The sequence below is a fragment of the Branchiostoma lanceolatum genome, chromosome 3 (assembly GCF_035083965.1).
Source record: "Branchiostoma lanceolatum isolate klBraLanc5 chromosome 3, klBraLanc5.hap2, whole genome shotgun sequence".
Classification (NCBI taxonomy): Eukaryota; Metazoa; Chordata; class Leptocardii; order Amphioxiformes; family Branchiostomatidae; genus Branchiostoma; species Branchiostoma lanceolatum.
In genome coordinates this window covers 28,923,094-28,947,617 of record NC_089724.1, presented here as the reverse complement: position 1 = coordinate 28,947,617, position 24,524 = coordinate 28,923,094, and the positions used below count along the sequence as shown (strand labels likewise).

General features: G+C 41.3%; 1 protein-coding gene across 2 annotated transcripts in view; it reads right to left on the bottom strand.

Annotated features, from left to right (window-relative positions):
* The window catches only part of LOC136431315 (uncharacterized), a 73,062-nt gene that overhangs the window by 25,935 nt on the left and 22,603 nt on the right, over positions 1–24,524 (bottom strand). For both annotated transcript variants that reach the window (XM_066422642.1, XM_066422643.1), the window contains exons 3-19: positions 15,348–15,512; positions 14,195–14,355; positions 13,059–13,211; positions 11,562–11,695; positions 10,598–10,730; positions 9,871–9,992; positions 8,214–8,331; positions 7,503–7,640; positions 6,528–6,638; positions 5,738–5,907; positions 4,574–4,733; positions 3,652–3,753; positions 2,800–2,925; positions 2,108–2,311; positions 1,476–1,571; positions 1,263–1,310; positions 573–692 (exon numbers count right to left, since the gene is read on the bottom strand). In XM_066422642.1, the coding sequence (XP_066278739.1) occupies positions 573–692; positions 1,263–1,310; positions 1,476–1,571; positions 2,108–2,311; positions 2,800–2,925; positions 3,652–3,753; positions 4,574–4,733; positions 5,738–5,907; positions 6,528–6,638; positions 7,503–7,640; positions 8,214–8,331; positions 9,871–9,992; positions 10,598–10,730; positions 11,562–11,695; positions 13,059–13,211; positions 14,195–14,355; positions 15,348–15,512 (2,261 nt within the window). The remainder of the gene's footprint in view (positions 1–572; positions 693–1,262; positions 1,311–1,475; positions 1,572–2,107; positions 2,312–2,799; positions 2,926–3,651; positions 3,754–4,573; positions 4,734–5,737; positions 5,908–6,527; positions 6,639–7,502; positions 7,641–8,213; positions 8,332–9,870; positions 9,993–10,597; positions 10,731–11,561; positions 11,696–13,058; positions 13,212–14,194; positions 14,356–15,347; positions 15,513–24,524) is intronic.

The window sequence follows — 24,524 nt, the reverse complement described above, 5'->3', positions numbered from 1 at the left end:
GACAAGGCAGCAGCAACCGAGTTGCTCCAACATGGCTACATCCCAACAGGCACTACAGAAGCAGCTGGTCAGTGGAAAGCCACAGAAACCTTATACCAACCATCAGCTGATCACATTATGTGGCAAGAAAATATGATATACATGTGTATAGCATCTGACCAAATAAGCATACTGACATTTCTTATAGAATATTCCACATTCAAAAAATCTGCAGTGCTGTTAATCTATCCCCAATAATGTCAAAACCAATTTCAGACACTGCATTACTTTTTCAAGCACAAGGAAAAAAGTACAACGGATAGAATCTTTTCCGAAATCAAGATTTTGTACTATTGAAGAAGTTCAAAACTGTTCATCAACGTCAATGTTCAATTTACAAAATGTAAATAGGCTCAACTACAGAAAATAACATGTGTTGGCATGTTCCTATCAATATAGATCACTTATAATATGCACAATGTACAAACGAGTTAATTGGGAAATTAGACTTCAAATTTTTGTGAGTGGTTATGAAAAGTTATGAGTTAGATTTTGCATGACCATTTCAAATTTGCCACAGACAAATTTTTTACCTTCCTGGCGGATCTAAGTTCTACCCTCTCATCGGCGAACACCGGGATTCCGTTATTACTCCGGTCGTCTCTCCTTTTCCTCGCAGAGTGGACGTCGCTGTGCTGCGTTCTGATTGGTCTCTGAAGATCGTAAGACAAAAAATAGCCTTTTCTTAGAGGAATTCTTTGTGAAATATATGCCTCACTTACTTCATAGAAACTTAATAATAATGGTTTATTGGTCAGAAATTACCTGTGCAATGGCAGCCTTTCTAGTGCTGAATTGCTGCAGGGTTTACAATCATATAATACAGAACAGATACATATTTGCTGCACACTTGCACTTTGTGGAACTGTCGCAAGGGTCTGTGCAGCTGCCATTCGGCGCCAGCAAATGACCTCAATACGACCTTCCCCAACCAAAGTCAGGTACCCATTCACACCTGGGTGGAGTGAGGAAATATTGGGGTTTCGAACCCGGGACCTCTCGGTTATGGGCGAAACACTCTACTGATTGCGTAACACGATGCCACAAAACTTGTCATCCTGTTAATGTAATAATAGCGTTCTTGTAAATATGTAAGCCAGTGTGTACCAGAAGTTTTTATAGTTCTTCTAAACATGCTCTCTGCTACTAGTCTAAGCAATGCCAGTCCCAGTATTGTTTCTGATACAATACAACCTGTTGCTACAAACATCCAAACATATTACCTTGTCTGCACTCTGAGGTTTTGGCTTCTTCTTTTCCTCACTTTGTTCCTGAAACATACAGAAAAAAGTTGGGTAAGAGCAATTAATGATTCTGATTCAGTCATAAGTAGCTTTTCCTTTGTTTCAGGCACAATGGATGCACTAGTCACTTTTAATTACTCAATTTCTATAAAAGTTTATATATTATGTAACAGTTTTATGTGCAATCCTTACCTTGTTATCCTCTGATTTTGAAGGTTTAGTCTTGATCTCCTTATTCCTGTTCTTGTTTCTCTCTTTCCTTGACCGTAGCTTCTTCTTTCTGTTCAGCTGTTGGTAAGAAATAAAAAAACATTACAGTAACTTACACTTAAAAAATAAGTACACTACAGCAAGTTACAGAATTGATGCTCCTTGGAGGGTTTTTATCTAGTAGACGATAATGATATTGGCTGTCATAAGGATGACATGGCAACAAATACACCATTGAGTTGCCATCACAAATGCATGTTTCCATGTAATCTAAAAACCTGATTAAACAATCAGTTTCAGCTTAAGATAAAGTGGTGGTGTTCTTTGTTCTCTGATGAAATGACAAAAAGGCAGGGCATTAAATAGACTTCCAACTGTTAAAATGTCCTCAAAACCATCCCTACTTAGTACCGGTATATACATGTAGTACTGGTAATACCAGTAGCAACCAGATGCATTGGTAAGTGTTGGGAATAATCATATCTTTGTACAATGTACCTCTGCATGACAATAGATAGAAAGGCTTCAATTTTTTAAACTAATTGCTATGGGCTACTCAGATTTAGGAATAAATGATGACGACGATATCAAAATCTTATAATACTCAATCCTACCTTGGGTGCAATAGCCAATAGGTGCACAGGGAGCCCATCATCCACCGAGCTGTCGGACCCGCTCGTGTCGGACTCCAGGTCCGAGCCGAACTCCGCCTCCAACTCCAGCGGGTCGCCGACCGGCGGCGCCTTCCCGGAGAGCTCGATCCTCCGCAGGATCTCCTGCCGCAGCTTGTCCTGCAGCTCCTGCATCACCTGGTTAGCCTGCAGGGGGAGGAAGCATTGAAATTCAAACTGTGAGTGTGACTACATACACATGGTGAAGGTTGCAGCTACCTTCAACCACCAACAACTATGATTGTTTGCCTGGAGAGGGTGGGAAGCATTGAATTTCAAACTGCGATTACATGACATTGTACATGGTAAACCACCAGTACTACATGTGTATGCTGTGGTCTTGTGTCTAACAATCCTGGCTCTGGTCCGGAACAAGCAAGTATGGTGGTTAGTCTGGAGGGGGTTGAAACAAAGACGGAGGGAGAAGCATTGAAGTTTGAACTCATACGTATATTAATACATGTGGACTGGTGTAATGCCTTGTGTTCAGATCCTGGAATAGATCAAAAGTTTGAGAAAAGATGCACCTCAATGCTTTTATGATCTTACAAAATGATTATCCCATATCTATTGCCACACATACATGCCACACATGTATCAGGAAGATCAGTAAGATGAAGTTGACCTGTACTGACCTTTGACCTGTCGGGGTCGCAGTAGTCCAGCAGCGTGTCGCAGAAGTGGTAGCCCATGGCCTCGAAGTCTGCAGTGTTGAAGTGGTACCCCTTCATCTTACCCCGCGTGGACCCCGCAAAGGTCGCCTGAGGACAAGACAATAGATAGTATTTTAAACTGGGCTTAATCTAATCTGTGTGAACAAGCGTGTAATCCCTACAGCTTTGACAAATAGGTTTTCAGGGTGGCTAACGTCAAATACAATTACCTTGTATGAACCAGGCAGAGGTCAGCTAAGGACAGTACAAGAGAGAGTACCTTAACCTTCTCTTTAAACGGGGCCTATCTGATTAATCTTATCCGACTATTGATCTATCTTTTAATCTGAAAACAAAAGTACAGTCTCTTTAGCTTTGACAAAGTGGTTTCAAGGGTGCCCATAAATACAATGACCTTGCACGAACCTGGCAAAAGTCACCTAAGGACAGGACAAGAAAGAGTACCTCAACCTTCTCGCTTACCTGGGCCTGTCTGATTAATCTAATCTATCTATCTTTTAATCTAAAAACAAAAGTGCAGTCCCTTTGGCTTTCACAAAGTGGTTTCCAGGGTACCCATGAATACAATTACCTTGCATGAACCTGGAAAAAGTCGGCTAAGGACAAGGTAAGAAGGAGTTAACCTTGGCTTTCTCCCTAACCTGGGCCTGTTTGATTGATCTAAAGCTATTAATCTATAAAGATAACAGTGTGATCCCAAAAGTGTAATGTATACAACGTCATGTACTGTGTAAGATACAAGAAACAAAATGGCGAGACAGGAGAGAGTACTAAACTTCATCATTCATTAGCTGTTGTACGAAATATTCCTACCTCCATGGTGTAGGCGTTCATGATGCCTGTGTGCCACATGACGATCCTGCCGGTCCCGTCCTTACTCTTCTGCACCTTGAACTTGCACCCGTTGTACGAGAACTGCACAACACAAGAGGAACTTGGAACTTAGTGCATTGTATTGATGGCTCCAATAGTTTAAGACTCTCTTCTCCATAAGTCAGAAACATGTCTGATTGCAAGAAAACTGTTCGTTACCTCCCATAGCGGCCCTGCCCTTCAGCCCTTGAACACGGTTCTGGCGACGTCACCACCAAACAGCTTTCAGCCAATCAGAGGGTTTGCTAAAGCTCATCTCGAGCAAAGGATGCTGGGAAGCTATCGGCCAATCAGCTTACGTCTTACATCGCTACTTAATTATTCATGAGCAACTACCGACTGTTTGTGCTAAATAAGGCTAGCTCATTGATTATCTATGAGCAACTGTCAGTGACGCCCCCAGAAGCCAAAATCTCCGTTAAAAAGATCAGGGCCCGGGAGGGTTTGCCGAGCATTTCCCGAGTGGGTTTCAGCGCTGATAAAGCAGGGTGGAAAACTGTAACTGTTACAGTTTTCTTGCAATCAGACAATCAGTCATGTTTCTGACTGTTATGGAGAAGAGATTCTGAAGCTTTCCCAGTAACTCTAAAGTGGCCTTTGGGTCTTGTTACACGTCCAGTCACTCAGATGGGACAAAATGCCGGAGTTAGAGGACAGCCACATCTCGAGTACATTAAAGATCCCATCACACTTATCGAAAATAGAAGGGGTCCTCCATAACGCAAGTGGATCAAACCTTACAGTCCGGCCTGATGCAGCTTGTACAAAACTGGTGTGTTATACTTACATGTAGAGGTGGTACATGTATTCAGAGATACCAGTTATGCAAAACAACGAAGAAAAAGTCAGCAAATTCATGCACCTTTTCCCCAGCATTTTTCTGCATCATGAGAGGGAAGACGCGCTCCTTGAGTCTCTTCTCAGGGTCGTATCTGTTCTCACAGCCGTAGATGAACACGTTCTGCTTCCTGCTGTGGCCGTGCAGATCGCAGTACACGATCACCTCTCTCTCCTCACACAATCTGGGGAAAGGATTGGGTAACATGAGTAACGTAATAACAAAGACACGACTAAGATGCTGAATTGTTGCAGATGTGATTTGCTTCTGAAATCGCTTCTCTCTTTGCACAGTTTAAAACAAAATCAAAACCATTCCGGTTGATAGCTCCCACTCTTGCCAAGGATGCAAGAGACTTTTCTTCGCATAACTGAGGGCAATGATAATGGCTTTAAGACCTTTTGGCTCTGCTGTGTGCTTACAAATGTGGTGAGTTACATGACAAAGAGAGGTGCTATCATTTGTGAATAGTTTCCTCGGGTTGGTGGATGACTGAATAGGAAAATTCTTTTATTCACAACTCAAGTATGTACATGAGCTCACGACGGACTTGCCCTAGGCTGATGAAGTTGACAAGCAGCCATCGAAACGTCGGCTTGTGTACATACTTGGTTGTGAAAGAACTTTGCTATTCAGAGGTTCTACCAGTTTTCAATTTCAGAATTAGTAAAACCCAAATACAAAGTAAGGAACTAGGGTTTCCCACAGGCATAGCAATAGCACCCTCCTAAAAGCAGAGCCCCTATCACTCTATTCGTTAGCTCCCTCGCGTAGGGGTCTTTAGCCCCTGTAGACACGGTTCTGGCGCCAGCGCCACCAAAACAGCTTCAGCCAATAAGAGGGTTTGCTAAACCTCATCTAGAGCGAAAGCGCAAAGGACGCCGGGAAGCTATCAACCAATCAGGTTACGTCTCACATTTTTACTTTAGGTTCAGAACAAATTAACCGCCAAATCGTGCCAAATAAGGATAGCTCATTAATTATTCATGAGCAACTATCAGTAAAGTCGCCAGAACCATGTCTACCGGGGCTAAAGAGCAGGGCCCCTACACGATCGAGCTAATGAATCGAGCGATAGGGGCTCTGCTTTCAGGAGGGTGTCAGCAATAGACATAATTACAGGAAAATTGAATGTGCTCTGCATTTTTCAATCTGCCAAGACACGACAAGGTTAGGACATGTTCCCACCTTCTGACCATCATCTTGGTGTGCCAGACGGACGGAAACGACTCCTTCAGGACGGACTTGTAGTTGCGGTTCAGGTCTCGGCCAGCGAGCGAACAGCGGTAGTTTCCCACAATCACCCCATCAGGGTTCAACATTGGCACAATCTTGAAGATAAAGGTGTCTCGTAGAAGCTACAAGAAAGAGATCAAAGGTACATTATTTCAACTTCACGATACACCGCACTGTCCCTTACATATACATGTACTAGGCGTTTCATACAATGACACTCTGACATTAATTGCCACACATTGGAAACTTACAGAGAGACCTTCACTGCAAATGCAGAAAAGTTTGCGGTGGTATTATGTTCACGGTTTTTGCATTGAACTTTTCAGCATGACCTCAAAACCACTGCGAAACTTTTTTCCCACCAATGACTGTAGCGCTACTGTTGTTTCAAATGCCAACTTAAAACCACCGTGAACGCACGTTTTTTTCACTTCTGCAAAATAAAAACCACGCAAAATTAAAATGTATTTACAGTGTAGTCCTACATGTACACCAATTTGAGTGGACTGTCAATGAATCTAGCAAAGCACAAAATGAGATTATATCAAAATTGCTTTGCACTCTCATATCACATTAAAGGTCTTGTCAACTATAAATTAATCATTCATTGTAAGGCTTTTTGTCACTCAAAGATGATCATGATGTTATCCACAATCAGGTTTGCATGTCATTGAATGTGCACCTTGCAATCCTGATATATACTCAATCACAGTTCAAAATAACAGAAGGACATTTTCCTGACCTTTGCATCAGCAGAGTTGCCACTGAGGTAGTCGAGGAATCCCTTCATCATCCAGGAGGCGTTGGTCTCCCCGGGATGGACACGAGCAGACAGGACAACGGCTTTTTTAACCTGGAATCACAGTACACAGTAATAAAATACAGTTAACATCAGTAGGAAACCTTAGCCTTAACCTGACCAGACAGGACAACGGCCTTCTTAACCTGAAATCACAGTAATAAAATACAGTTAACATCAGTAGGAAACCTTAGCCTTAACCTGACCAGACAGGACAACGGCCTTCTTAACCTGAAATCACAGTGATAAAATACAATTAACATCAGTAGGAAACCTTAGCCTTAACCTGACCAGACAGGACAACGGCCTTCTTAACCTGAAATCACAGTACACAGTAATAAAATACAGTTAACATCAGTTGGAAACCTTAGCCTTAACCTGACCAGACAGGACAACGGCCTTCTTAACCTGAAGTCACAGCAAAAACAGTTAGCATGGGAATTCTCAACCTATAGCTAAGCCCTTATATTAACCTAAGCAGACAGGACTACATTCATGTACTGCCTTCTTAAGCTGGGACGATAGCGACTACAATCATCACAGAGAGCTAACAGCATTTAGCGAAACGTCACAGGAGAAAGCATGGCATCCCTTTTCACTGGTCTTTCCAGAAGTCCTTGTTTGTATTTAATCACTAAGTTGTGATTGCTTGTTAGCTGTTCACTCGAAAGAAAGTTAACCAGTTCAGGGTGTTGGTTTCAACATGATTTGCTTAAAATGTGATACATAAGTGAAACAGAGGAATGGACTGCAAGCACTATGTCGCTTTAAAAGCAAATTTTAAAGTTTATCAAGTTGGTGAGGGCAGGTTGAGTAATAAAACAAGGTAGACTGGTGAAATCATCTTTCTCCAGCCCAACCATAGACAAGAGGCACCATCTTAACAGTACAATTATGGCACATGTTGTTGATTCTCACCTTTGCGTCCTCCGGGTTCTTGGAGGGATTGGTGATAGTGAGGACGTACACCAGGTTTCCTGCCAGAGTTCTACACAGGACCCTCTGTCTGCAGTACTTCGACCGCACTGGGTCATTGGCCATCTTCAAGAGGTAGTCCTGTGGACAGACAACATTTATTTAATATTTGCAGTAAGTCCATAAAGTCCTGAAAGTGTTGTACTAACATGCATTGCGTGGATAAGTGTGCAGTTGTTCACAATGTCATTGAAAAAATATTTTTCAAATTAACAGTAGCATTTCTTTCGTTGCTGTCTTTTAATTATTTTTGTACAGGCATGCCAGGGCCATCCAAGGAAAATAAAGGTTTCTACTCTACTCTACTCTTACTATAAAGTTTCATTTTCGTGTTGAGGGTGTCAAAGCCACTAAAAAAAAAGTTTAACAAACAAACTAAAAGGGGTTTTTGTGCATCTTGGGTATCTTACAAGAAACAAAGCTCAAAACTGGCATTTATTATGATATCAATACATAAAAACAGAAATATTATATGGACGTCCAACGACTGATTAGATTTTCTTCAGACAACTGATCTCTAAGACTCTTCTCTCTCTTGCAAATCATCACTTTCTGATTATCTTCCTTACCTACAGTTGTAATACATTGTAGTGCCAACACTTAGTCTGCACCAATTTTAGATCTATTAGAAACTAGAAAGTGACGTCTCCTTACCTGTAGGTCTGAGTATGTGTAGGGGTAACAGTGGGAGAAGAAATAAGAGTCGTTGTCGTTGGGGAAGGAGCAGGTCCAGGTGAGGGAGTAGTAACACTTGTCACTCCGCAGGTTTATTCTGGAAACACAAGACAACAAAACTAAGAAAAGGATATGTTGATATAGGTTAGACATCCAGGTACATGTAGTAATATAAGATACGCCAAAAATAGTTACTCAAAACACCTAAACCTACACGATGTAAATCCACAGGACAGAGGCACCAGTCGAGTGGCCACCAAGCTCCCCCATCAGCATGCAAGCACGTCGAACCCCCAGATGATGGGGAAAAGAAGACGTTAAACCGGATAGTGAGTGAGTGAGTGAGTGAGTATTAAGATACGCCAAAAATAGTTACTCATTGACAAGCAACTGGATAAAATTTCGAAACAGTCAGACGTTTCAGACAGCATCAGCTATCTTTCGTCAGTGACTAAAGAAGGATCTGGTAGAACTAGGTTTTAAGAAAAGGATACCCCAACATGTGGGGTCGTGCGGCGTAACGGCAGGGTTTTCGGCCTAGAAACCAGCGGTCCCGGGTTCGAATCCCCTGACGCCACCGATGTTGTGCCCTTGGGAAAGGCACTTTACATGACTATCCTCAACCAACCCAGCTTTAACAAGCTGCTGTGGGGCCCAAACCTACACCCCTTCTTTATTACATCACAAGCTATCTGCCACCCAAAAATCAAGACCATAGCATGTCCATGTCAAAAGATACAAAAATTGTAGCTGCCTGTGTTCCACTTGTATTGCACCGTTGCAATTCTAATACAATCAAATCGATGGATAAGGAATTTTCATTGGATATTTCAAAAATGTTTTAGGATTATTGTAAACAAACGTACATGTAGTATCCCCTCTACTCTACATTTTGATTATGAAATGACTATAATTATGTTGACAAAAAAAATAGACAGGTTTACCTCCTTTACCGTGCAGCAGAAAGAGATAGACATTAAAGCAGTCAGCAAAGCATGTGTTTAACACTTTTTCAATGAACTCAAGTTAAAATCACAGCAAATAAGATATAAAGTCATCTGAAGCCTTGGTATTGTCTACTTTTGTTACATGCCCCTATGTATATACGGCTGCTGAATAGCTATGGGACTGGTGAGGTGAGGATCTAGCATGAGGTGGCTGCTGAATAGCTATGGGACTGGTAAGGTGAGGATCTAGCATGGTGGCTGCTGAATAGCTATGGGACTGGTGAGGTGAGGATCTAGCATGGTGGCTGCTGAATAGCTATGGGACTGGTAAGGTGAGGATCTAGCATGGTGGCTGCTGAATAGCTATGGGACTGGTGAGGTGAGGATCTAGCATGGTGGCTGCTGAATAGCTATGGGACTGGTAAGGTGAGGATCTAGCATGGTGGCTGCTGAATAGCTATGGGACTGGTGAGGTGAGGATCTAGCATGGTGGCTGCTGAATAGCTATGGGACTGGTGAGGTGAGGATCTAGCATGGTGGCTGCTGAATAGCTATGGGACTGGTGAGGTGAGGATCTAGCATGGTGGCTGCTGAATAGCTATGGGACTGGTGAGGTGAGGATCTAGCATGAGGTACATGTACATGTAAGACAATCAATAAACGCAAAGAAAAAGAATTTGTGCCCTTACCTAACATTGTTCTTGTAGTACTTGATGTTTTCCCCTACTCGTAACCAGCCGGTCTTCTTGGTCTGTGCGTCGTGTTCACTGTACATTAGGGGCTTCAGACCCATGTTGTAGAGACTACCGCCCTGTGCAGAGATGAAACAAATCAATGTACATGTACGCTGTAATATTCAATCATTATTGAACACCTTGTGCATATAAATTTGTATTGATTAAAAGCCTGCAGAAATACAAATGTATGCTTAGGGGTGAAACATGCAACATTGTCAAGTGGCTTCATCTTGCAATGCTAAAATTCTTCCTTGCCAATACTAAGAAGGATACACAATGTGGTTGGTTTTGTATAATCAGATTTTGGTAGTTCAACTATCATTCAACTTCTTATAATTGTAGAAATGTCCAAAGATCCCTTAGTCAAGTTAGTGCTAGTGAGAAATCTAAACCCTGCAAAAACAATGATCACAATGATGTAAACACTGAGACATGTCAAAGTACCAGACTGAGCACATTTGTTTACCCAAACCAAACAAGGCTTGGGGCTGACAAAGTTGCATTGCGCAGTATAAAAGTACAAAACATTTGAATTTCTTTGTGTGCGTGTTTGCCACAGCCTATAGGAAATTCTGAATAAGATGGCAGTGACAATGACTCATTGAAGTTCTAAATCCTATCAAACAAAAGACCATTGTTACAGGATAGATGACTGTGTATTATAATGTAGCTTTCCTACCTTCAACAAGTTGACTATGGTGAATCTGTACGAGTGTCCCTTCCTGGCGTTCTGTACCCTGAAGTAGTACCACTGGGTGTGCTTGTCTGTGTACAGGTCCTGTCGCAGGTACAGCTCATACTCAAACTCTCCTCTGGGGGAGGGAAAATGTCAAATGTTAGGCTTATATGCAAACGAAATTCATCTCTGAGTAAGGGGAAGTATCATACAATCAGAATTTTTGAATGTTGACCGTATTCAGGCAAAATTTGTTAAGTATCGTCTGTTGTACTACTGTGCATGTTTTTCTCTGCATACACATCCTATCCTAAAGCCCCCGTCACAATTAAGAAATTCAGCTCGGCCGACGTATTGGCAAGCTTCAAATGTGCATTTTAGGCCGAAGAACGGCCAACGTCCTGTCGATTACGCGGGCTTCGGGCGATTTTTATAAATCAAAGTTGATCCAAATATTGGCCTTTCACCAGGTTAATCGATTCTGACTTCGTCCATGTCCAAGAGATGTTACCATCTCATGGGGGATTTTTAGTTTTTAGTGTTCGACGGACGTTGCCCAAGATTTTCGTTGGAAAATATCGTCCACGCTCTGGCGATTTTGAAATTCGGCAAGCTTCAGGCAATCTACAAAGTTGGCCGGCGCTCACATGAATCGTGACGCCGGCTAAAGCGAATTGGCTCAAAATCAAATCTGTTACGGTAACACAAGAAAATAAATATAAAGTGATACAGTTTCATGCTCCAAAAGTGTTTTGTAAATGTATAGAATGTTAGAAGGGACAAACTATGCAAGCAGTCCACATTAACTGTGAATGAACTAGAAAATGACTTTGCTTCTAAAATCACTGAAAGGCTACTTATTCAAAAGAAGAATACTGCAGTTCATTTTGATACTTGCAAACACAATCTCAATATTCTATTACCTGACTAATATATAATAACTTTGTTATAACATTCCAACACTTACACTTGCACTACTTTCATGAGGTTTCCACTTTCGAATCTGGACTCGAAGATGAGCGTCTTGTCATTCTCATCCTTCAACTTCACAGTGATGTCCTTTAGTGGACCTCTACTGCCCCCTACCCGCGACCGCATGAACTGCAGGCACAGGAAAGGAGGAACATTGGTCACTGGTCTTAATCACAGACAATCAATGTGAAAGAGAATTTAATAAGTTTGAAAATATAAGTGTGTAACAAGTCTCAAGAATTTGCTCAGCTGGTGTTATCAAGGTGTGCTTCACAGTGACATCAGAAACGCTGGGAAGCCCATTGCAATGTGTGCTGACTGCATCAAACTTGTATGTGATTCAATACTTTATGTGAAGATGTTATAACCTACCATGGTGCTTGTGTGGTACAACATTAGGGGTGGATACCGGTTCGGCTTAATAAGGTCCAAGTCCAAGTTTAGTTCCAGAGATTTAGGTTCAGGTCCGGACCTGAACCTGGACCTGATCCTGTCCAGTAAGTGTTGATGTTTTGTTTTATCAGACCAATATCAAGATAATTAATACTGACATGCACGACTATAAAAGTTTCTTGGTCAGAAGACGTTCAAGATAAACCAGTGTTTGATATTTGAATGTTATACATAACTTCTTATTTTAAAATTTGATGCCTGTTTTGTCAGAGGGGAGACTCAAAACACTTTTTATCAAACAAAATAGAAACATATATTTTGTACTCAGGCTTTAGGCTTTCAGGTTTTTTGGACTCGGTTCTTGGATGTTATAAAGGTCTGAATCAGGTCAAGCGAACCGGTATCCACCCCTATACAACATACATGTAATCCAGTTCTGCTAAATGTTCCAATTGCTATCATGAGCTCAAAGCAGAATTTTTCATCATGATACAATGTGATTATATATCTGGTAGATGAGAAAAGGTGACAATCGTCATGAACTTGATCATGAAGAGGGTTTGGAGAAGAATATGAAATGTGTGAAATGTAAGTTCTCTGTGCAGCTTCAAATATGCAGATATTTCTGGTACCTCAGGTTTCTTCCCTCCCTATACAGTTTGCAGCATGTAAGTACAGTTATCAGAGCAATTTAAAGGTAAAACATTGTGACACACAGGCTTATGCAACAGCAAAATTTAATACAGCAACCAATTTTTTTTCATATAATACATTTATCAGCTTGATATTGTAAAATTAATGCATTTAGGTTCGCATGGTTTTATTTCGTGCTAAGGCGAAAATGGAGTGTTCATGGTGGTTTTAAGATCGAAGCAGTGCTATTTTAAGTTACAAACTGCTACAGTACTGGACACTTGCGGTGGTTTTAGGTTCGCGGTGAAACGGTCACTGCAAAAACCGCAAACATAAAACCATCACGAACATTTCTGCATTTACAGTATTAAAATACTAGGCAACATCCTCTAATTGTCCAAGCTTTATGATCATAAGGTTGAGGTACTATATTGTGTATCTGTTAGAATTTCTTCCAAGTACTCACATAAGCTTCCCTGAGAGTCTCACAGAAGTACACCACCCTGCCCTCCCCCTCGATGCCTCGCACCATCGGCGTCCTCTCCTGGTTGGTCTGTACGTAGAACGGTTCCCTGAAGGGGGGTGTCCACTCGATGTGCTTCATTCTCGTCTTCAGGACCTGGTGGAAAATAATACCATTGAATGAATATTTTTGCCACGCAACCACCATGCGGTTGCTGGCATTGTGCCGGGTCTCAAATGTCCTCTCTTCCTTCTGCCCACCCTTCCATTCCGTCCAATCTGCAGACAGGCTGAGCCTCGGCAGAGGGCGTTCATGCAAGGCCATCGCATGTCGCCATTGCCGCCATGGGTGATTATAGTTGGTGCATGCGCAGACTGCTGATAATCTGACTCCTATTGGCAATCTTCAACAGCATCCAAGAAGTTTTGATTTTTACTTAAACTGATGAAATATAGTGTGGCCATTAGCTATTATGCAGCAAAGGATAGGGAGGCAAAAATTGTGACGGTTTTCATGCAAGAAGATATACAAATGTGACTATCCATGGGGAGGGCAGGGCGTAACGAAGTCTATACAATGATGTCATGTACAAGTCATTACACGTACATTGTACAATCACCATTTCATCCTCACCATTATCTAACGGTTGCGTGGCCAGCTTTTATAAAAAGCATTTCCTGTTTGACTTTACTTCTGAATCAGTGGTCTGGTGGTTCGCAACCCTGCTTGCTGACTAGAACGGATCTGTGGCTCAAAAATTGACTGCCAGCTTACCCAATAGAGTTCTTATTAACCTTGATGCGTGCATGATACACCCTACAGGTAGAAGTACATGTACATGTAGTTCATGGCAGAAGATGTTATCATTAAGATGTCGGTTCCTGAATTTTTTGTAGAGCCACACATTGGTAACTGATTGTAACTTGAAACGGACTCTGATAAAGTATGCATTTTCTGCTGTTCTCTGAATAGGAAACTTAGAAGCAAAAATCAAACAAGTTGAAATATAGAAAAATCAATGGTCAAGAACATTTCTCATGTGACGACCTCACACAATTATGCCTTTAACACACAAATATGGTTAATGTTAAGTTCCGGCATGTCATTAGGTACTGACTCAAAACATGCTGTTAACTGACCGGCATCTCTGCGGGAAACCTGGGCGCCTGTTGCGGACCCGACTCCTTGGTGAGGGCGTACAGGTTCCGGGGCTCCCGCAGTTTTGGCACACGCTTGCCATGCTGGTAGTGGAACACGATCTGGGTGGTCTTTCTCAGCAAGTCGTCACATAGTCTGTTATCTGTGGACAGAGGAAAGAGATTTTAGTCCTGTAAAGTAATAAAATGTACATTTATGTCATGCCTGGCCCTGATACAGGTGTTCCGGACCGTGTGATAATTTCCCGTATCACATAGGGTTTGGGAGTTGTATCACACGGGCTTCCATAGAATATTTCGAATGCATTAATTTCAAGCGCGGCAGTTGCGCCGCCGCCGAAAATTTGAATACCAGATTTGGAGGTTGTGATCATTGTAACAGTTGTTACAGTTTTGTGTTCGTCAGGACACAAAGCTCCCTCAACTTTTGGCGCATTCTGCATTGAAATTTTCTCCGGTGGGTATGACATAAATGAAATACAACACGTTGTATTCCCCATCACGCTCGGTCCCAGCCCTCCCGACAGCATAGTATAACTCTAATGTAGTTGAATATCACACTGCTGGTTTCTGATGGTATCAACTTTTTGCTGTTGCACTCGCATACATTTTGTACCAACCTAGACAGCACTCATGATCAGAGATTGTAACCCCTGCTAAGGTGGCACAAAATGTTCAAATTTGGCATAAGGCCACACCATTTTTATTTCTTGGTTACAGAATTTTCAAATAAATGCTAGATTGGAAAATCAACATGAAAACAGATCTAGAACCTCAGAGGAAAGTTTGTACTTTGGTTCACACAGTTTCAGGGAGTGAACAATTGGTCGGGTGCAAGTTTTCACCGCAGCCTTCTGTTTTCATGATTCTTTTTGTTGCTAACATTTTTTATTGAATCTGTCAACCCGAAGAAATTAAATTGATGTGGCCTGATGGTAAGAAATTCTTAGATCAGTTCCACTTTTCAATTTAATCATTAAAATCCATATTCCAGTTATAAACCAAATCAAGATTGTTGTAAATTAACCTCAAAAACAGAGGGTAAGTTAGGGTAAATTTAAGCAGAAATTACACATTCAAGTTAATTCAATCAAAGACAAAAACTTACAAACCGTGGAATAGGGCCTCTACTCACCTACGCTGTTGGACCGTTTGACAGTCTTGACGAGAGCGTGGTTCTCATACTCGTCTTCTTCGTCCACGTCCATTGCATCGTGGTCGCTGTAACCCCCGCGGTAGCCTCGCGTCCGCTGCCACTGCTCAAAGGCCGAGAAGCTGGACCTGTAGCCTTCATTTCTCCCTGCAAGAACAAGAAACAATAACAGCCTACATGAAATTTCATATTCGTAATCATTATGTGATCGCTGTAACCCCCGCCGTAGGGTGTGGTTAAAACAAGGAACAGTCTACGTGTAAATGTAGTGTAATTAGATTTCTATGACTACATGCTCACTGAAACCCCTGCAGTAGCCTCGTGTCCAATGTTAGTAACCATGTGGGCTAGTGCCCAGCAAGTACCTTCTATAAGTTGTGTTGGTACATCTTGAACTTGAAGTACTACATCCCACTTCAAAAGCGACTGTGACATTCATCAAGGTCCCGTGTTTTAAGAAAGTCACACCTAAAGCACTGTTTTTGAAAAGAGTCTGGGTACATGTTAACACCCTGGTACACTATGTGTAATGGCTACAGTCTCTCAGTTCCAATATTATACAGCATGTGTATCCAATGGACAAGCTACGTGCTATGTACAGACACTGTTGGGGGACCAAGAAGTTTACCTAAGTCCTGAAGCCGGCGTCACAATTCATGCGAGCGTCGACCAACTTTGTAGATCGCCCGAAGCTCGCCGGATTTCAAAGTCACCCGAGCGTTGACCGTATTTTCAAATGAAAATCTCGGGCGACGTCCGTCGAACACTAAAAACTAAAAATCCCCCATGAGATGGTACCATCTCTTGGACATGGACAAAGTCAGTATCGACTAACCTAGTAAAAGGCTAATATTTGGATCAACTTTTATTTCCATAAAATCGCCCCCAAAACCACATAATTGACAGGACGTCGGCCAAAGTGCACATTTGAAGCTCGCCAACACGTCAGCCAAGCTGAATATTAATATTTGTGACGGGGGCTTGAAGACATTGCAGCTCTGGATGTGGACAGATAGTCATACAATGTACAGGTATGTACATGTATAGGTTATATATCTTAGGTACTTAGTTCAATCTTGAATCCTTGATCACAATGATACATTGTACTTTTGATTTATTTGTTTACATATCTAGCATAAAAGTGGTAAACAAATCAGGTTAGACAGTGTCACTTTAAGAAAACATTAGCTGGATGTACTTTGTCATTTCAAGGGCTTCTCTAAGTATAGCACACAACTTTGTTTGATAGACTCCTGAGGTAAGCATACAATGTACTTGTACTTTGAATTGGTAAACACAGAACCTGTCAGACAGTACTAACTGCAACTTTCAATTGCAACAAACAAATAACTCTTACTAACAGTCACAACAAGTATGAACTACGGACTAAAAAATAAAATTAATGCTTTAGAATGGATCAGAAATGGTCATACGGTTCCATACTGTCTTGTGGAAACATTGCAAACAAAAACATAATTGGCACTGGATAATAAATCAAGAAAGTTTAGAGAAAAAAAGACATGTTAAGTCTGCAATAGAATACCATTCAGGGGACCGATAAAATATTGTCTAAGTGGATAGGTGGTCAACGGTCAATGGGAAAAACTATCTTACTAAGGGACCACCAAAAAGTGGTAACATTGGCCAGGTGGTCCTTATGTAGAGACGATCACTTGTGCAGATTTGACTGTACAATGTCATGTATTTACACCAAAATAAACTTTCACACATTGTCAGAAAACATTGTAAAAAGACTACCTGCTGTTTTTCATAGACATAAAACCTAGCAAACCCAAAATCAGCAGGTACTCTCAGTACTACATGTATTTAGCTCAGATGTAAAAGACTCTCTGAAGACATCCAAAGCTTATCAAACTTACCACACTTGGCAGCAAATCCAGCGGAACAGACAAACTAAAGAGCGACAGTTACAAAACATAAACACCTGACGACCCCTTACCAACTTTCACACCTGTCCGGCCCTCACCTGTCATATTGCACCTGCCACACACCTGTCTCCTCAAGAATCACACCTGGGAGACGTCTTGGACGGAATTAGGCGGTACCAAGCACCTTAAGTTCTGAGAGTCTTGCGGGCAGGTGGCACGTTTGATTGGGATTTGCCGTGCAAAGACACCAAAGCCATTCTGCTGTGTAATGTAATCTCAGTCGTAATCCCTCAAGCTAAAGACCTTGCTATAGAAACATCTCCTTCCCAAGACGTCGCATCTTTAAGATCCCAACAAGTGAAAAGACTTGTAAATCCAATTAAAGACGTCCTTGCGGTCCGCGGGTAAGGTGAAAACACTCGCCACGGCTTGGAAGTTTACGTTTTTCGCCTCAGTGGCACCACGTCGGGAAAAGCGAGCCTTGATTGTGTGTGAAGTAACCATGATACCGGAGCGCACGGACAACAGATGCTTTCACGGGGAAAGACCCAAATTACGATCTCTGTAAACACAAACAATATCCCCTCTTAGTTTGCGCCATTGTAAACAGTCACGTACTCTGTATACTGATAGAGAATCACTTGGGCGTGAAAAATTAAGACATCATTTAATCTCGTCTAGTAGTGGTTGCAATCTTTAGACTTCCATGCATACACCCCTATTTCCCGTTGGAGCGGTCCAGGTGAATAGTGGTTACACTACAACAATGGGTTCAGTGAAGTATGAAGCAGGGGAGGTAGGGCCCACTGTAGCATCGCCTTTCGGCCCCAGGGTAACGTTTCATCTGGCTATTCACACCCCGATATTACCACTGAAAACCCGGGCATACACCAGCAGTGACCAGGGTCTCAGTTTAACACGGGACATTCGGGGAAATGCAAACAAACATGGCGTCAAAAGGTCTGTATGAGGGAAAGTTTGGATCAGTGTCATCATAACAGGCGATGAAGAGATTACCAAATGGTGAAACTATCGCCGCGGTCTTCCAAACACGGACCAAGTGGCAGAGAGCAAGGAATTTCAACTATTTCACAAAACAAGAATGGCCCTGATAGGTTAGAACTTTATATACAGAGGATAGAACATTCAAGATAACAATATTCAAGGAAAAGCAGAAAATAAGAAGAAAAAAAACTTCCACAGTGACTGTAACTTTTGATTCATTTACAGTCATGTTCACTTGTTGGTAATTTTTTGTCTTTTAAACTTAAAAGAGTTTTACGTGAAAAATAGATGGAGTTGATCTTTTGGATAAAGACTACAAACACTACAAAAAATGCCAAGTCGTTGATTTCTAAACACCACAAACCGGAAATTACATGTAACTCAGAGTTTACATATTTGGGTTTTCCACAGTTGTGACCTTTAACACTACCAGGCAGCCAAACATTTACTCCAACATGAACCTCTGCCATCGCATGCACCGCTGCACTTTGGGTATTGAGTTCAGCGGTCCACATGCCATTCCTATGTAACATAGCAGGGTATCCATGTTACCTGTACCTCTCAAGTGCTTACTGTGTTCCAATGGTGTTTGAGAGCAAGGTTTGTAGTTAAACATCACCATGTTTCTCTCTGGAGGCTGCACAAATGTACTGTTTATGAGGATTGATATGTCATAGCATGGAACTATCAGCTTAAATCTTTAATAGCTATTCATGCATGAACCTTAGTGTAGCTATAGAGTGTCACTTGTTTGTGTCATTTATGACCCCAAGCCTGTATCAATGCAATCACTATCACACCTGTAATTAAAAGGATGATCTTGTCCAAAAGTGCTGTCCTGACTGCACAGCTGTGTGCAAAAATTTATACTGTTAACAAAATTGTAACATCTATTTCACAAGGTAACATACTAGTACAATGTATATAATTATGCCACCCTAAATAAATGTGTTTGAAGAGATCTCCAATGCAATTACATGTATACACTCTCTGCAGACCTGTACATGTATATCTACATGCATTCCTTGGGGTGCTACATTAGACTTAGAGATCTCTCAAACACACTGATTTTCAAAGGCAGAAATATGTTACCCAAGCAGATAAATGTTAATTGAGGTCACATACATGTAATAAGGAAACCATGTCCTATAGAAAATACAATATTAATGCCATTCAAGTGAATACTGTTGTAAAATTTATGGGGTCTGTATACTACACACTCTTACATACAATTTTTATTTATTCATGTAACACCAGTCAGTTTACATCGGGGAATACAGTAGCTATTTGGAATCTCCAGAAAAATTGATGTCCTACCATTAAGTTTCACATCAGTGTGTAGCTCTTAGTGTAATAAGTACAGTGATGTAAAAATTATTATTCTGCAATGTTCAGAACTGTAGATATCATTAATAAAAAATGTCAGCAGACTGCAGGCTAGTTGGTTAGCCCGCTGAAATGAAAAGCTAGCCCGGAGACGTGAAATCACAGAACTCGGGTCTAAAATTGTTAGACCGCGGCTCTACATTTCTAGACCGCGGGGCAGAACTGTCCAAAAGCAGGTAGACCGCGGGGCAAACTTCAGACTGTGGGGATAACTTGAATGAAAAGCTGTGTCAGAAAGGTGTGAGAGGCGGGGCAGAGAGGTGGGAAAGAGGCGTGAATTGACAGTCTTACAGGAAACACTCCCAACTTTAGTCTGCAGGGCTTCGAAATTAGACCGCGGTCCTGCATCTCACACTTGAGGTCCAAATCAGTTGATGTGAAAAGTTCATATGATAACAGTTAAAACTTACATGTACATTTTCGAAAGAGCAACAGATGCTAATAACCCTGACCAATTCATCTGCTTGGAGATCAATTCGGGGACCTGAGATCGTTTCCCTCCTATATACTAGAGATCAACTGGGATTTAAAATTTGATAACTCAAAATGTGCAAAGAGACAAATTACAGCTGTGTTGTGTGTTGGTCAGACAGTATATTGACCATACAATTGTCCTAGGTAGGTGTTGCACCTACCAGCAGCCTGTTTTCACACATTGGTGGTATTTACATTTATTCATTTATAATTATAGTTGGCCTTTTGTGTGCAACTGATTTCCAAAACCTCTGGCTCCCTGTTGGTAATAGGTGAGGGCAAGTACAAGATAAGTTCATCCAGTATAAAGGCATATGGTTGCCATTTAACTGCAGTAGATTCATACATCATGAGTTGAAATGTGATTGAATGCCACAAGTTATTTGGTTACAGAGCATATCTAAGTTTTGACTCAAATCCCTTTCATATTGGGACTGGCAATGAGATGTATTTGGGATCTTCTTGCTTTTATACCGATCAAATCATGTCCTTTATAGCCAAAACACAATCACTCAAAACAACAGTTACTGAATAAATTTCAAAATCATCAGACGTTTGAAACTTTCAGACCGTATCCAAGCAAGGAGGTTAAAATTGATCCAAGGTCCTTTGTCCTTTAAACCTAATCATTTTATGCTTTTCTTATGCAGGTTCAAACCTCATGTTTCGAGCCATGTTGGTGACATACTTATCATTTTTGGTTTACATTCTACTTCAATGTGTTACATAGCTGAGGAGAGATGCCTTTAGGTCACTTTTGTAGTGCGGGAACTGGAAATACTAGATAGGATTAGCACATCTAATTCTATAGATTGTTCCATTTGACATAGGAAGTTATGAGATTCCGAATTAAATCTCAGAATTTTATCCACTTGTAGAGTTTGAATTGTCTTTACCTGAATGTCTAACCTTCATAAACGACATATGAAGTTGTTACGAGCATATGAATCGAAACATCAGGCTAGCTAGATCTAGAGTTTGTTCTAGCCTCGTTGGTTCTAGGTAATATTTTGGTTCCAAATCCTACAATATGGACCTTTAATAGGCAGTTAGGGGGAGAGCTCATATTGATATACCCTCGTTCAGGAAATTCAAGTAATTATTCGCTTCTTTGTTATGCGGCTTCAAACTAGCTCAGCTATTGTCCTGGACAAGCAGTGATGCTGTCAAATTATCAAGTTGATTCAGAAGTAATTATCACACAGGGAGTATACTGTGTGTGTCAAAGAGGCCTTCTTACCAAGAGATCTTGAGCTAAATGTTGGCCTTGCCTTGGTTCATGGGATGAGAGCCTGGAAATCCTGGCTGATCAGAATACAGAAATAACAATCTTCTACCCCACAACTGCTTGATTGAAGATCATGTTAGCCTTGGCTCTCAGGTCTTGGTATTACTATACGTATAAGTCAGTGTGTATCTAAAGCGAGGAGGTCTAAACCTCCTTGGTGTAAGCAAGGACATTATATATTGTCCTTGGTGTAAGCTGAGGTATGATATTAAAGTACAGAAACTTGAAAATTCACTTCTGGGATAGATAATGTATTCAAATGGGTAAACCAGATGTTGGGTAAACCTAGTAGGTTGTATTCAACTTCAGATGAATCCAGGCAACATTTCTATGTGAACTAAAAAAAATTCTTTGAAAACAATGTAAGACAAATTTAAAGATTGATTTGTCTGCCCTACCCCCAACCAAATTAGTTCAAGTGCATCTCATATCATCCCTACAGCTCACTAGTGTCTGAACAAGATGATTTTAAACCTCCTTGGTCTGAAGGACTTTTATTTTCGTGCCTTAGATTGGGTCACACCAATCTAATTTCTTGGTTAACTTTTTTTTTGGGAAAATAAAAATCCGTTAACCAAGAAATTAAATTGGTGTGGCCTTGGTGATCTCGGAACCAGAAATGTACTTTGCATAATACTGGCCAGCCAGCCAACCTCTCACTTCACAAAGCTGGCTTATGGCATGTCTGTGTTGTTATTTGTCCATACGCAATTGTTGTTTAGTTGAAGTAAGGGCATTATTCAGAATAATGTCCTTGGTTGAAGACGGCATTTGCTTTTCTTGTGAAGCCATTCCTGTCAATTGTCTGTTGTCTCAACCAAGGAGGCTATAGGGCGTATTCAGTCACGTGACCCTCCCCCTAGCAACGAGCACTGGCGGCCATGTTGGTGCTCACTTGATAGTGGAGCCCTATGGAACTCTCTGTATAAATGGCAGATGTTTTCTACGCCATTCACAATTTCCCTTCAAAACGTTTTGTCTCATAATCATGGTGTTTTGCCTCGTGGTCAGATGTTGGATTGGGACTGATAAAGCACACACCGGTCGGGTAACAGTAAGATTGGTTTTGCGTTTCTCGTGTAGGACGTGTACGTGCGGGAACATACGATCGCGAAGGGACTAACGACTGAAACAAAAGTGGATTTCCGACATACGAACAACGGATCTAAATAGTTGAAGTTTGAGAATCAACGTGTGTGTATGGAAACCTTTTGTATCTGGTCGAAAAGCAAGTTACAGGCCCGTTGTGTAACACAGTCGCGGCACCGTGACCGTGTAGTCGTTGCTTGAGATACGTTCATTCATAAACTGGGGGTCTTTCAACGTCGAACTTTCCCGATCATAACGTACTCCCTGTCAGCAAAATTTCTCACGACACTCAAGACACTGTACTACGTGGATACAGGCCTTGGAACACTTGTATGCTGTGAACTGATTTTATGCGTACTCTGTAAACAGTTTAGCGGCCATGTTTGTAGGCTGCTGGGGAACCTCGCTCGTCGATAATGGGTCATTTCTAGTAGGTGAAATTGGATTTTTGTAGCGAAAAGGATGTGAGGCTGGAGACTCTTTGCATATAATAAAACAGCGATCAGACGACTTCGCATTCCTTGGAAATTTAGAGAGCGTCGGACACCGAGAAACTTCAGTGCAGGGTGAGACCAACATGGCCGCCCACGGAGGGCAGGGGTGATGACGTCACGTGAATACGCCCTATAGAGTTTGTTAGCCTAGACCCTATGTTTACAGCACGACTACCAGGTCAGACCAACCAGTGGCACTTGGCTCCATTTATTGGGACATTTTTAGTGGTTAATTTGTGAACATGACATTTATAATTTTTTTGATCTTTTTTCATTTTATTATTTTTTAATCATTTCAAAAAAAATTTATCATTTTATTTATCATTCTTTTAAACTATCATTTATTGTGAGATTTTGTAGTTGTTACTTTGTGAACATGAACGCTCCAAGCCAGATTCAAATAGCCTCAAGCCAGCTTGTTCCAAGCTGCCTCTTGAGTTGAGGTGATCTTATATACACTAAGACAGTTCATCATTCTTTGGTGTGATTGTGACAGGGTTTGTTGAAGCCTTTACTGAGTCCTCAGGCCATATTGTTTTTTTTTCATTCCCTAAAGTTTGTTTGACCAAATTTTAAACCAGGTTTTATCAACCTCCTTGGTTTGACATACATGTACTATATACCAAGGGTCAGTCTCCATACAGATCAGCTCCCTTCCAGCGAAGATAAATAATATTATATTTCTATACAGAAGTAATGATGTACTAATGCACCTTGCTTCCCCATTACGACTGGGTAGCACACATTCCCTCGAGGGAAATGTTGAAAATCGTGGACACAGCTCCTAGCTTCCCGACCAAAACCTCTGCTTTTTCAATACCCAGTCTTGATCCGCCCGAGGGCTGCCAACAAAATCCGAGGGGGGTGCGGGGCTGTATCAAATCCACATATACGAGCAATCCGCCCATCCTTTAACTATTACTTGATCCATGGTAGCCGAGAAATTCTATCTTTCCATGAACCAATTGTCTTTTGGCTCTATGCAAATCAGTGGTAATTCACACCTTGACATTAATTGGGATATTCACAGCCAATACAGACATCCCTGAAACAAGAACAATAAATTCTCACGCATCCCCCCTGTGCTTGATTTAACTTCCTAAGAATTCCTTCCTTCCTAGAGCACTGGCATTTACTTTAAAATTAGCTAATAATGTCTGGAGATGTTTTCTTAGGTGCACAGTGCTCCCATCAAACTTAGATGTACGTGCCTAAATGATGGACAGCTAAGCTGAACTGTCAATCTAAAAAAAAGCTTTCACAGGACCTCTGCTTTTACCAAGGAGGTTTTATATAGGTCCTCCTTGCTTTTACTTTATAGTTACATCCTACCCAAGAGGTATTTTACTTCCCCTCTTTCTTGCAACAAGGAAGGCACACAAAGTGCTTTTCCACCAGAGTGTGTGAATTTGTGAATTAGTATAAAATCAATTTGTTACATTGCAAGTTATTTGTCAACACTTATCAAACATTCTAAGACATATTTTTCCACAGTTGACAATAGTCATGCCTGGCCTTGGCTGCAGGTCAGACT